The following is a 15,250-nucleotide window of genomic DNA, read 5'->3' as shown; positions in this document are numbered from 1 at the left end:
ATCTTGTAGCTCTAACTTTGATGTTATCCCAGTGCCACCATTGAAAAGTTCAAATTAAACATGTTCCTACAACACTGACAGCAACTGCACCCACGGATCCTTAGAGCAACTATTTGTTGTAAATGTTCATTTAATTTATTAATTTCAGTGTGTAGATGCCAGAATGTGTGATGTCGTGATAAGTAGCAAAAACAAATGATTCATTCAATAAATCATGGGTGACATTAATCTTATTTGTTAATTTTATACAAAGCACGCACGCCTCCATGCTAGCAATTGTTTGAGCCAATGCACACTTGTCATTAAAAGAAGGGCCCATTAAACTTTATTACATTTGCTTTGGCCAAGCGTCTTTTTTCAGACAACCATAGCAACTGGCATAATTCAACCTGGCTAAGTCTGGCGATTTTTCGGTCAAACGAGTCAAAAGTTTTTCCTGCAAAGTGACATCTAAATTATAGCCCTGTCGATCCAAGGTTTATTTTTGCTGCTAATGGCTGAAACACATGTAACAGGGGAGAAAGCACGGATCAGGAAGGCAGCGAGCGGCAGTGTGGCGTAAACGGCGGGATGCGGTGCGGTATTATCGGCCTGTGATGAAAGATCTGTGCTGGGTAAATCATTAGTGCTCATTAGAATTGAATCATGGAGATTATGCTCTGAAGAAATCAGTGGAAAACGCTGGTCATGGCTCAGAGTGAACAGACACAATGTTGCCATAGAGATTTGCCAGCTCAATCAAAATGAAAGGCTGCAACTCTAATATTCGAGAGCTCAGCATTAGTCTACACTATGGGCTGTGTGCTTTAGGATGTGTCTAGGGTAACTGTACAAATTTGAGTATTGCTTGGTCTCGTTTAAAAAGTGGATTTTGACTATGCTTTAACTGTACATGGCATTGCACTTGCCAGTGGTCTCTGCTAGTCAACCTTGTCCCTGTGCAACCTTTTGTTATTTTAAAACAGCAATTTCCTACAGGAAACTGATACGCTAATATTTTCCTAACAAGATTATTAAAGGTTTAAACCACCCAAATTTAATTTTAATCGGATTTGACCAGTTTATTCCAACTGACATGGTTACATGAGACCTTTTTTTTTTTTTCTTCGGATGGTACTACTAGTTCAATTAATAACTGATTATTAGTGTTAGAGATGTACTGATAAAATTCTGACTGTTAAGCTAATAATTATTTTCATGTTATGGCCAATATTAAATATTTTCTATCAATTTTAATCACTACTTTGTAAAAAAAAAAAAAAAAAAAAGAATGGTTGTAAATGCTGAATTTAGACATCACAACATTATAATACATATGCAAAATATTTCATGAATATTAAATATTTATTTTGAGATGTGCTAAATATTACATTTATAGTTATATAAGTTATTACATTTATATGTTATTAACTTTGGGACTTAAGTTAGTGAGGCAATCAACATTATTTAATAGCATTATTAAATTAAATATCTAAAATTGGCTGATATATGGTAGCGATACCGATAAATAAAGGAAAATCTCTAATATCAGCTGATAATCTATTATGATAACCCTAATTAAGTTCATGCAAACACAGCTAGTGTGAACACCGCTTAATGAACAAAACATGTTAATGGAAACACAAACATGTCAGAACAAAATTCAGAACACAACACATACTGTATAGTGTGCTGCAAGAATGATGTATTTTTGTAGGCCAAAACTCAGAAAGTACCATTTTAGCACTTTCTGGTGTTGTGCGCGTTTGATTAAATGTCTGAAATAAGGTCTCCGGTTAACACAAGCTCAAGATATTTGAGCTTATATATATGAAATTTTAGAAATGTGACGATACCAGCATTTCCCCCTAGCATTTTGTGCGGATTCTTAAATGCCTCTGATTGGCCACAGTGTTCCCGCACTCAACAGATATGTCTCTGATTGGCTGCAATGATCAACGCTTCAAAAACATCTATTAGCGGATCCATTTATCAATGGATATATTAGGGACCCGCTCATAGACGCCTGCTTTCAAACACTCCTGTGTTTATCTGTGTAAGCATTTGGTGAAGAGCATCAAAGATGTCCATTTACAACATGTTTTTGAAGCATTGATCATTGCAGCCAAATCACAGACATATCTGTTGAGCATGTGAACACAATGGCCAATCAGAGGTGTTTAAGAATCCACTCAACAGCACTCAAAATAATAATAACTTTATTTTCTATAGCACCTTTAAAGGAGCTTCTCATAGCGCTCAAATGCTAGGGGGGAGATGCCGGTATCATAACATTTTAAAATTACAGTACCGAAGTCAGTACTTTTGACAACCCTAAAAAATACCACTGCCTATGTACAATTTTAAAGTAGCTCTATTGCTTTAGTACAAAGTTTGGGCCCCGTTTACATCTAGTACTAAAAAGCATTTTTGTTAATCCAATCACAAGTGGACAACGGTAAAAACAGGTGTAAACAAGGTCTAAAACATTTTACGCTTGTCCACTTTCACTTCCAGAGGTAGTTGAAAATGCATTTGTTTCTACAGTCAAAGAAGTGGTCGAAAGTGGGCAAAAGAGAAGTGTAAACTGGTATGTGTCTCCCTTGTAATCCGATGGAACAAAATGCATATTAATACCAGGTGTAAAAAGGGCCTTACATGTATGCATTTAGATGACACTTATCAATACAATAGAGAGACATAAGCAAATAGTCACAGAGCCAAAAATATTTGCAGTATAGAATTCCAGGTTTATTATAAAGCTAGATGTGTGTGTGTTTGTGTGCGCATTGGTTTTAGGTGGTGGATTGGTGTAAGGTTCAAGGCTTATGTAACTGCCAAAGTAATGCAAGAATGCACATTAAGTATGGATAATAGGACTGTACACTTGTAATGCATGCCAAATATTTTCATCTGCATACTTGTGTAGAGCATGTTTCTGGCCTAAGACTTTACAAAGGAAGTGAACTAATACCAGCAATCCAGCTGACTGTCAAATGTAACTGTACACTCGCCCTCTATTTATAGAGAAAGAACAGAGATCAGGAGATAAAATGCCCAGCATCTGTGAGAAACACTCCAATCCACCAGATGTAATTACATCACAGGATGAAATCATTACAGCACTTTGCCCAATCACAGGTGGATGTGCTGGCAGCTGTAATGACATCACAAAGGTAGTTTTCGTCCTTTCAGGAAACAGTAAGTGAGCACACAGAGATGATAATTGCCTTTTACACAGAAAGAGTCAGACTCTAAAGCATTTCATAGTCATCTGTTTCAGTGGCAAACGGTGGGTGTGTGGCGTGTATTTCTAAAGCCTGATTTACTCAGTCTCCCATGATTCTCGGTTCTTTGATCTATTAAGAAAAATCAATGTGACCCAGAGTCCATTTTGAGCCCGTTTTGTAGTCCACACAGGTGTGGAGGGAGAGAAAGAAAAGCAAGTATGCATTTATAGAACACCTGTCAGGACAATGAACCTTGAGCTGAAAGTCAAAGTCATCTGGGCCATCAATGACATGGAGATCATTCATTTGCATGTATAGCAGGTTCATCTGGAGTGGGCTACCGCATCTGGTGCACTCTCACGATCTGCATCATCAAACGGTGGAGGTGTAACTGCTTCATAATTAATAATTTGTAGATGCACCAGTGTTGTAGATGTATAAAATTAGTGCAATGCCAGAGCAACCATAATGATTCCCTGAAATGGAACAGAGGTGTCTCGGGACATGGGCCAAAAATAACAACTTTAGATTAGGCTCTGTGATCAGTAGTAAATGCACATTTGAAAGCACTACAAATTTGCTTGTATCATGCATTTGAAAAAGCAACACGCGTCAAGCATCTTTCCAAACGTGAGAAGCATTTACATATCTCGTATCAAGCAAAAGACACAATTTAATAATGTTTTTACTCCAAACTAACTTCAAACCATCAGTTGGGTGTTTGAAAACTTCCTTCCGTGAGATGATGTGGCTTCTTACTCAGAATAAGGCATACAACATTATTTCATAGTATTCTATACTGTGATAAAGGCTATGTCGATTAGCGTTTAAGTATAAATATACTTTATTATCATGAAAATACCCGAGAAGGCTTGAACTCAAATAAACCATATAGGCTAATAATATAATTTGTAAGAAAATAGAACTACATTAGGGACAAAATGTTAAACCATATATTGTTGTAGTCGTGTGTTTATTAGTCATGTCTAATCATTCAAAGCATTTCAATCTTCTGTTTATTCAGCTACAGCGATAGTAAGATGCCCCTAGGGATTTCCTGGAATGACATGCGTTATGTCATACTTCTGTAGGGCATATTTGGAGTTTCTGTGAGAGAGCGCCCTCTAGCTTTTAGATGTTACAGCATTTACTGCTGATCACAGAGCAGTGCTGCACTGAGAAGCTGCACATAAATTAAAAAAAAAATAAAATTTGGCAGCTTTTGCCAAATCGTGAGTGGTTTAATTTTGATTAATCATGCAGTCCTACTTTTCATAAACACTTTTTGTTATACTGGTTGAAACTCTTCACATCCTCATAGGAATCAATAATAGAAACAGTCTAAATATAAAAAAATAAAAATGTACAATATCTGAGGAAGCCTCAGGACCAAAAAAAAAAAAATGTTTGTCCAATCATGGGATGTCCTACCTGCCTGTCAATCTGTATTTCCGCGCAGACATCACACGTCATCAGCGTGTTTCATGCTATGCAGAGTTAGACAGACATCAGTCACAGAGCGCCACAAACAAACAGCAGCCGCATTTTACAGTTCCTCCTGAACAAAAACAATGAGTTTATGCTGCGTTCACGCCATGTCGTAACCATAATTACAAGATGGCAACCTGTGACGTTCTAGAAATGAGTCTCTCGTGACACTTTGCAGACTCTGCTCTGGTGGTGTGGCTTTAGGGAGTGCTTTGGATCTTCAGCTTTCAAAGCTAGCTTGCTATTGCTAGCCACTCTGAAGTTGCCTACCCTACCTTTAAATCATAGATTCCAGAAAAATGTATCATGGTTTTCAAAAAAAAAAAAAAAAAATGATAATAATAAGAAATGTTTATTGAGCAACAAATCATCATATTAAAATGATTTCTGTAAGGATCATGTGACACTGAAGACTGGAGTAATGATGCTGAAAATTTAGCTTTGTCATCACAGGAATAAACATTACATTAAACAATTACATTTTAAAATACATTATTCTGTACTTTTTTCAGTGCAGCTTTGGTGAGTATAAGAGTCTAAAAATCTTACCAACGAAGAAATATGAAGAAATATTTTAGGTTGTATGATCAAATAAAAACATTGTGACATTGAACATGTGATTTTTGTTCAGATGTTAGATATTCTTGCTTCCAATAAAGCAAAAGACGCTCTCTGGATTATTCTCAAATCATGCTGGAGAACATCAGGTTTCATACTTCATGTAACTCGGGTGCTGTCATTAAGACAAAACTTGCACATACAGTGCACTACCAAATATAACTCTTAAACTTTTTAACTTTATGTTGTTTTATTTATTAATACTTTATGCTAATAATATAATTTGTAACAAAATGGTGCTACATTAGGAAAAAAAATTTAACTAGTGGTCCAACACTTCCAACACTCAATTGAGTGCATTAAACAAGATTTTTGTGCGTTCACCTGTAACCCTCCAAATGTCACGCACACATTCCAGAGATCAATTAGATTTAACGATGCAGAGTTGAATTTTGCCATCCTAGCATCACAACACTAAAATGACCGACAGATCAAATCAATGAACGCACCAACACTTTATACTTTATAAACACAAGGCAGCATTAAAAAGTGACAAAGAATGCAAGCAGGAGAAAGGAGAAAGATTGACCCTAGAAGACAGAGGTATACCAAGTAAAACAGAGAGACGGAGGGAGGGAGGGAGGGAGGAATGTGGTTTAATGGACTGTTGGATTTACTGAACTCTCAGCTGTAAATTCATGTAACTCCCCACATCTTAAAAACTCCATCCCTCAGCGTACAACAAGGGCAAACCTCACTCAAAGACTGCAGAGACTTTCCATTGAATTCTATGGTTTTTATATTGAGGAAATTATATTTTATATTCCCTAAATCTACCCCTAAACGTAACCATCACACAGCCTTTATTTATACATGTCTGGTTATCTCTTTACTATTCTTGTGGGGACATCTGGTCAAAATATGACCCACACACAAAGATCAATGAATATACAAATACAAGCATTCATACAAAAGTATACACACACACACACAGAAGTACTCACCAGTGTTGTTCTTCCTCCGGTTCCTCAGAGCACAGGTGACAGGATCTCCAGGAGCACGAGGATTCTCCACATATTTGGGTGTCCTGATTGAACCTGGAGACAGAGCAAAAATGAGAGAAAGACAGAGAGAGAGAGAGACAGAGGGAGGGAGGAGAAAGAGAGCGAGGAGAGAGAGAGCGAGAGAGACACACATACACACACAGAGACAGTTAAGTCTTTCCAGATGGGATTGTGAGGCTGGTGATCTGAATCTCCGGGCAGAGCTGCGTGTGGATCTGCTTGTGTGTGTGTGTGTGTGTGTGTGTGTGTGTGTGTGTGTGTGTGTGTGTGTGTGTGTGTGTGTGTGTGTGTGTGTGTGTGTGTGATGGTTGTGATCGGCTGTCCTGTACTCCCAGAGAGATTCCAGTATAAACGAGGAGTCTGTAATGATGTTAATCTCCCTGAGCAGTTCCTCCTGTGTCAGCTGAGTCAGAGTCGAGCTTTATTGGCACGATTGTCGACATATACAATATTTCCAAAGCATAAAAAAAAAAACAAAGTACCGAAATAGACAATAAAGAATATATGCAAGTAAATAAAGAAATTAAATAAAGAGAAAAATAAAAAGGGACAAAGTAAATATACTACAGTTCAAAAGTTTTGGGTCGTAAAAAAATGTCTCTTATACTCACCATGGCTACATTTATTTGATCAAAAAATACAGTAAAAACTGTAATATTATCAAATATGATTGCAATTTAAAATAACTGTTTTCTTTTTTAATATATTTTAGAATGTAATTTATTCATGTGCACATGAATAAATTACATTCTAAATGGTCAAAGCTGAATTTTCAGCATCATTAATCCAGTCTTCAGTGTCACATGATCCTTCAGAAATCATTCTAATATACTGATTTGATGCTCAAGAAACTTTACTTAATCATATTTTTGTGGAAATCGTGAATAAATAGAGTTTATAAGAACAGCATTTATTTGAAATTTTGCAGCAATGTAAAAGTCTTTACTGTCACGTTTTATCAATTTAATGCATCCTTGCTGAATAAAAGTATTAATTTCTTACTGACCCCAAACTAGAATTATAGTTTATAATTTGATCTATAATACTAGACCAAATAACAAAATATAATAGAAAATACTGTCTCAGGGTTAATTCAGCTGAATCGGCTCATTCACAGCCCTCGCTCGCTCTGCAAGAACATTTGTTCCATTTAACTTCACAGCGGTTCCTCATACAAAGCCTCAAACATCAGACAGGAGTCTGAAACGTGAATAAGGACAGACATCTCCACCGGCACACAGATTTGGCAGTAATATTCAGGGCTATGTCAACCATTAGAACTGACACGTCTTCCCCACTTTCAGAAATTAAGTTCATCCCCCACATACTTGTTGAGAAATAATCTTTATATTTTAAGAATGCTGTTTTGTTTGCCCACAATAAAAAGTATTAGTGTTCATGAGCTGAAATGAAGATTTATAATGTGTCGCCACAACTTTTCAGATTATTCTTGCACCTCTGGTAATACTGCATCACATATAATGATTGTTTGGAAGAAAACATGAACGATCTGTGAGGTTATAGGGTTGTAGGATCAAATCAAGGTAAGTCTGACTCAGGAACTGGACTCTTAGCACGATCACAACTCTACCAGTACCACATTCTGGAGCTGGGCACTTAAAGGGACAGTTCACCGAAAAATGAAAATTCTGCCATTTACTGACCCTGAAGTTGTTCCAAACCTGTATGAATTTCTTTCTTCTGCTGAACACAAAAGATGATATTTTGAAGAATATCAGTAAACAAACTGTTTGATTTTGAAAGTATTTTTTATTTTTTTTTCTACTATGGAAGTCAATGGGCCCATGAACTGTTTGGTTCCAAACATTCTTCAAAATATGCGCTTTTGTGTTCAGTAGAAGAAATAAATTAATACAGGTTTGGAACAACTTCAAGGTCAGTAAAATGACGACAATTTTCATTTTTGGGTGAACTATACCTTTAACAACATGTTTCCAAATGGGGACTGTCATGTACAGTAATTACATGTAGTATCCATGTAACAATTTTATTAGTACATTTAAAGAAGGGTTTTCGCCACTATGCAGTTTTTGTGAAGAAGAAACTGAAACAATTGTACACTTATTTTTCAATTGTAATTATACAAAATTATTTTGGTCCCAAGTTTCTATTTTTCTTCTTGACTTATTTTACAAGTTTGTCACTATAACTGATGTAATGGTCTTGTTTATGGATTGTGATACTGGTTTATTGGAAATGGATAATATAGTTAAACTTCTTATTCTATTAGGACAATATCACATACATAAAGCAAAATGTATATCGACTGTACCAAATAGTAGACTATTTTCCACTGATTTGAAGATTTTTTATGACTCTCTAACATCAATACAGAACAATCGTAAAGCTGTTAAGACATCTAAACTGTTGAAAAGGATACTTAATCGAATAGAAACATGATTGATTTGTGATAAGATACAGAATTTTGATTTGTTTTATATATTCAAATGTATTTGTATTCCCCTACTGTTGTATCAATTAAAAAAAAAATAAATAAATAAAAAAAATTACATGTAGTATTCAGTGTGATGCTGTGGATAAAAAGTGTTTTCTACAAGGAAAGTACATAAAAGGTTTGGTCTGTTAAATGCTTTCTCTCTGTATTAAAATAAACATGACGCAGCATATGAGTTCCATGAAGTGACATAATATTTATAGAAAAAAAAAAAATGTGACAATGACTTGATTGACATCAGTGAAAATTATTCTATTTTGATGAAAAATTTAAAAGACAAACGTTTTTTGGAATAATGTGAATGAAGTGTACAATAAGACCTGGAATAGGCAAATTTTGAATTCATGTCGACTTGTTGAAATGTGGTGTATACCGCCACCTACAGGAACAAACGCAGTATTGCAAGCACAGGAATGCTGCTAATAACATTACCAAACATTAGAAATGCTTATAGCAGGTGAGAGGGAAAAAAGAAAGAAAAAAAAATTTTTAAACTTTAAGATGCTTTGGGGAAACGTAATGACATGACATAAAATAAAATATTATGAAAGCAAGATTGTGAATGCTGCAAATTGCTCCTTAAACATTAGAATAGGTCAATCAGAAATCAATCATGTTGATTAATGTTAACGTTTGTTACATTTCTCAATGTTTTTTACAGAAAATGTTGTGCTCTATAAATCATTCTAATTAAGTACAGATTTAATTCAGCAGCACATAGGGCTGGTATAATCACACAACCTGAGGTGCAAGACTGTGGGAAGAACGATCGCTATAGCCAGCCCAGAATAATGAGCGAGTTTCAAGTTTTTCTCTTCCCATGTGATTGGCAGCGCTCAGTTCAGCTATCAGTATGAATTAGTAAAGAGCTGTATACCACACCGATAACGTAACACATAATACACCGTATATGATACAGATTCATTCATCAGCTCTCAAATAATCTATAGCAGCTAGCTAAATATATACAGTTTATCTAATCACACATTTGGAAAAGAATGCATTTAAAGGGCTAGTTTTTAAATCTACATATTTTGCAGTCATGTTTAAGTATCGAGATTTTGTTAATATTTTAAATAAAAATTATATATATATTCAGTTCCATTTTAATTTAAATGTTTCAGTAAGTTTTAGTGTCCATGTAGTTAAGTTTCTGTTTTTTTAGTTGTAGTTATTTTAGTACTGTACTTAAACTAAACCAAAATGAGAAATATTGTCTTGGTAACAAGCTGAAATAAAGTTTATTTCATTTTATTATTAACAATACCTAATTATATGGATAGTCATATTTTAATATTTGCATTTAGTATTTTTCTACAACCAGAACAAACCTATGAGCCACTAATTGAGAATATTTAATCTAACTTAATTAAAATTAAATTAAAGAAAGACATAAAACCAATTGTAATAATTACACATACATACATACATACATACATACATACGTACGTACGTACGTACGTACGTACATACATACATACATACATACATACATACATACATACATACATACATACATACATACATACATACATACATACATACATACATACATACATACATACATGCATATATACATACATACATACATACATACATACATACATACATACATACATACATACATACATACATACATACATACATACATACATACATACATACATACATACATACATACATACATACATACATACATACATACATACATATATATATATATATAATATATATATATATATAAAGAACAGGTTGAAAACAAGCAGCTTTGTCATAATTAAAGCAGAATTAATTATCAATTATCTTCAAATGTTAGACAATGGAGGTCAAACAGTTTGAGAACCATTGGTCTACACTGTGAAATCAGCACCAATAGATGGCACAGTTTGTGCATTACATAAATCACGGCTGCAGAACTCTTGACTGATGCATCTGTATGATATATGGAGTACTGCTTAAACTATATCAACCTGCCAGATGCACTCATTATGAAAGATATTATGAAGTCACCCATTATTTTCCTCTTTGTATTATTGTAAATATATGATTACTTTTATTGTTTACCTTTAATTTTATCTCACATTCGCATTTCATCAACTCTGAATGCATGTGTACTGTATGTAACATAAACCTGACTAAACTGAAATTGCTTAGGTGATATTTCATGGTAAAAAGTGACTCTCGTACGCACCTGGTGACTTGTTGGACCGGACGGGGGAAAGATAGGGTTGGCGGGGAGGGAGCAGTGGGGAGGAAGGGAGGGAGACGGACACGCCTCTGGTCAAACTCGGCCTCAGCACCTCCTCTGCAGGGTACGGCTGCACCGGGAGTGGCCCACTGCCATGATTCTGAAGAACCACAATCCCCTCTTCCTGAACTCTGTGATGGAAACTGGGGCTGAGAGACTGACTTCCTAAACAAAAATGAGAAAGGCAAAATTCTTGATTAGAATTTTTTTTATTAGAAATATTTTTTGATGCCCCTATTATTCTTTTTTAGACGTTACCTTTCATGTACAGCTGTTTTTGAATGTAAATGTTTTTAAAGACCAAAGTGTATTACAAATAGAGTTATTGTCCGATTCTGAACTGCCTGAAACGAGTAGTCAGTAATTCCAGTCTTAAGGTGCGTTCACGTGGCCTCGTAATTCCTGTAGTTACGAGATTCTAGCTTGTAAAAAGCATTCACGTCCTCATACAGATCGTAATTACAGCTTGTAAGCTGGGAGTTTTCTGAAAGCTCCCACATGTACCACGTGGCAGCTGTACCACCTGACCGCTGTAGATTCATTTAGGCGTTGATAGTGGTGCCATGGAAACGCATAATTCCCAGTCCGAGGACGTGAACAGCTCCGAATATAACATCACGTGTTGTAATTTCAAGAATCCGGTAAATACGAGGTGACGTGAACGCAGCATTTCTTCCAGCAGGAACTTGTGTACAACAGGTTTGTAACAAATTTGCATAATGCCAAGCTATGGTCTTCACTATTTGTTTGCGAACGACGTTTATTTTGACCCACCCTAAAAAGGCCTAGAAGAGTTTAGTTCACATATCACTTATGTTGTCCACATATCGAGAAGATACTGTTTTCAGTGCTGTGAACGGAAATCCACTTTGCATGAACTTCCGAAGGATGAGCACTCAAGCTCGAATTGATATGTTAAAACCGTAGCCATCATTACTGTTTGGGATTTTGAGAGACCAGATACTTCATCTAATCATTTCAGACACTGAGAAAAGAGGTGATATTGCAATGTATGTTACAAAAATTATTATTTATTTATTTTTTACCTTGGATGTGGGGTTGTCAAAAGTAGCAACTACTAGCACTTCCCCCTAACATTAAGCTGTTGAGTGGATTCATAAACACCTCTGATTGGCCATTGTGTTCACGCACTCAGATATGTCTGCGATTGGCTACAATGATCAACGCTTCAAAAACATGTTGTAAACAGACATCTGTGATGCTCTTCACCAAGTGCTTACACAGATACACACGGGAGCATTTGAAAGCAGGCGTTTATCCCTAATATATCCTCTGATGGACAGATCCACTGATTGATGCCTGCTTTCAAACGCTCCCATGTGTATCTGTGTAAGTGCTCAGTGAAGAGTGTCAAAGATGTCTATTTACAACATGTTTTTGAAGCATTGATAATTGTAGCCAATCACAGAAATATCTGTTGAGCATGTGAACACAATGGCCAAACAGAGGTTTTTAAGAATCTGCTCAACAGGGTTCAAAATGCTAGGGGGAAATGCTGGTATTGCCATAATTGTAATGTAAAATTTAAATTCCGACTTGCTACCAAAGTCTGTACTTTTGAAAACCCTACTTGGATGCATGTAAACCTATTGTAGGAGACATCCAAAACAAAATTAGGAACCTTTAAAATAGCATAATAGGGGCACTTTAAATAAAACAGAATATGATTTTTTTCTATGAGGTTCACTCATAGAACAAAAAAAACATCCTAATTAAGAAGTACATCGAAAAACAACCTAATCTAGAAGTAAAAGACTATTTTCTATCCCGTTTTTGACCCTCTCTTTGAAACACTTAGTTTTTATAGGCGTATCACATTCTAGACATCTACAACAGACAAAGCAATAGTGACACATGGTAAAAACATTATTACTCACACTTGTATGTTGCGATATTGCTGTTGGATATAGTCAGCACTGCATCATATTATTTTTGGTCTCTCTGAAAAGCTTGTGCCCAAAGGTGTCATTTGAAAACTAATCTGCAGTCTTACTGGTGCCATCTGAAACTTCATTAAAAATAAAGTTCATCCAAGTTTTCTTAATGTTAGGATCACAAGGAAGGCAATGCAAAGACTTTATTTTTCCACAACTTCACTTCAAAAGTACTGACTTTGGTATCAATCGGTACTGAAATTTTAAAAATGGCCATAGTGATTGGCCATTGTGTTGACATATCATTGGATATGTCTGCGATTGGCTACAATGATCAACGCACGGGAGCGAAAGCATTATAAAGCAGACGTCTATCAGCGGACTGGTCCATGATAGACGCCTGCTTTCAAACTCTCCTGTGTGTATCTGTGTAAGCGCTTGGTGAAGAGCATCATCAATGACTATTTACAACATTTTTACAGAATTGATCATTGAAGCCAATCACAGACATATCCGGCGAGTGCGTCAACACAATGGCCAATCAGAGGCGTTTACGAATCCGCTCAACAGTGCTCAAAGCGTCACTTTTTTTAAATTTCAGTACCCACTAGGTACCGAAGTCAGTACTTTAGACAACGTCTTATAATCTTCAGAGGCATCTCTATTCATTTGTTTCTGGAGTAATATTGTAATGCTCTTGTTTTTACTACTACATGACATGTGTGAATCGGTGGGAGGGGCTAAAGAGGCAATGATGTAGAAGTAGGAATTGATTTTTTTCACACTATGACGTAATCATGTGACAAAATCCGAGACGAGTCATTTTGGCAGCTTGGTTTCAATAAAAACTAGGCCTAGTTTTTGGACTAACGAGGAAGGTTTGAGTTCTGAAATGTAAAGGATATTTTTTATAGTTCAGTGACCTGTTATATGTCAAAACAAAAGATCAAGGAAAATTTTATTTCTCAATTCATGACCCCTTTATCCCAGAATCCTATATGAGTGATCCGTTCAACATGAGTCACTTATTCAACCATAATAATAAACACTGAACATTTAAGACCTTTTGAGTCTCTTAAACTCTTTAAATCAGATTTATTTACTGTATGCGTGGTGAACCTCTCACTATAAAAAAACAGCTCTGTGTGCTTTCCAGCTGGACGTCAGAAACCTAATTAGCTAGATATCATTACCAATGGCTCTTTGTATCCAAGCCTTCAAAACCACTATAAAAACATACAGACAAACTACTAAGACCGTCTTATGACCAACAGTAACACTATACATCATTCTCCTCCTATAATAAGCCCTTTCGAAGAAAGCTGAGAATAATTTAAGCCCTTTTAACATTCCAAAGCAAACATACAAGGCCTGATGTTCCTCTCACCGCAACAGGGTTTACTGTTGACCTTGCCAAAACTAGGCTGGTTTTAAACAAAATGCCAACAGAAATGCAGCTTTTCACAGTACAGCCTGCCATATTATGAGGAGGACATCCTTGCAGTCATTCAGGAGAAAGATTGATGGACAGAGACAAAATGTAAACTATTGACTGCACATGAAAGTTAAAGAAACAGGCTGGATATTAATTCACAGCTTTACTGAAAAATCCGACATAATACAAAACTGTAAAAAAAAGGTAACTTGATGACATGAGATCAAGTTTTTCCTCCTGAAAACTAAATCCTACTTAGTTTTAGAAATACCTGCATTAGTACATTCTTATAATGGTTAGTTACAGTTATGTAAGAGGTTATAGATTTGCATGTGTCCCTCTAACACACGTTTCCATGTTTTATGGGGACTTTCCATATAGACAATGATTTTTATACAAACCTAATTCCAAAAAAGTTGGGACACTGTACAAATTGTGAATAAAAACAGAATGCAATGATGTGGAAGTTTCAAATTTCAATATTTTATTCAGAATACAACATAGATGACATATCAAATGTTTAAACTGAGAAAATGTATTAAATTTCATGGCATCAACACATCTCAAAAAAGTTGGGACAAGGCCATGTTTACCACTGTGTGGCATCCCCTCTTCTTTTTATAACAGTCTGCAAATGTTTGGGCACTGAGGAGACAAGTTGCTCAAGTTTAGGAATAGGAATGTTGTCCCATTCTTGTCTAATACAGGCTTCTAGTTGCTCAAATGTCTTAGGTCTTCTTTGTCACATCTTCCTCTTTATGATGCGCCAAATGTTTTCTATGGGTGAAAGATCTGGACTGCAGACTGGCCATTTCAGTACCCAGATCCTCCTTCTACGCAGTCATGATGTTGTATTTGATGCAGTATGTGGTCTGGC

The 15,250-nt window shown here is 35.8% G+C and overlaps 1 protein-coding gene across 1 annotated transcript in view; it reads right to left on the bottom strand.

Annotated features, from left to right (window-relative positions):
- The window catches only part of tanc1a (tetratricopeptide repeat, ankyrin repeat and coiled-coil containing 1a), a 93,311-nt gene that overhangs the window by 54,087 nt on the left and 23,974 nt on the right, over nt 1-15,250 (bottom strand). The window contains exons 3-4 of the mRNA XM_067373054.1: nt 10,987-11,208; nt 6,260-6,352 (exon numbers count right to left, since the gene is read on the bottom strand). Of these exons, the coding sequence (XP_067229155.1) occupies nt 6,260-6,352; nt 10,987-11,208 (315 nt within the window). The remainder of the gene's footprint in view (nt 1-6,259; nt 6,353-10,986; nt 11,209-15,250) is intronic.

Source organism: Chanodichthys erythropterus, chromosome 21 (genome assembly GCF_024489055.1).
Source record: "Chanodichthys erythropterus isolate Z2021 chromosome 21, ASM2448905v1, whole genome shotgun sequence".
Taxonomy (NCBI): Eukaryota; Metazoa; Chordata; class Actinopteri; order Cypriniformes; family Xenocyprididae; genus Chanodichthys; species Chanodichthys erythropterus.
The sequence above is the reverse complement of the archived record's forward strand: the minus strand, read 5'-3'. Positions and strand labels throughout refer to the sequence as shown.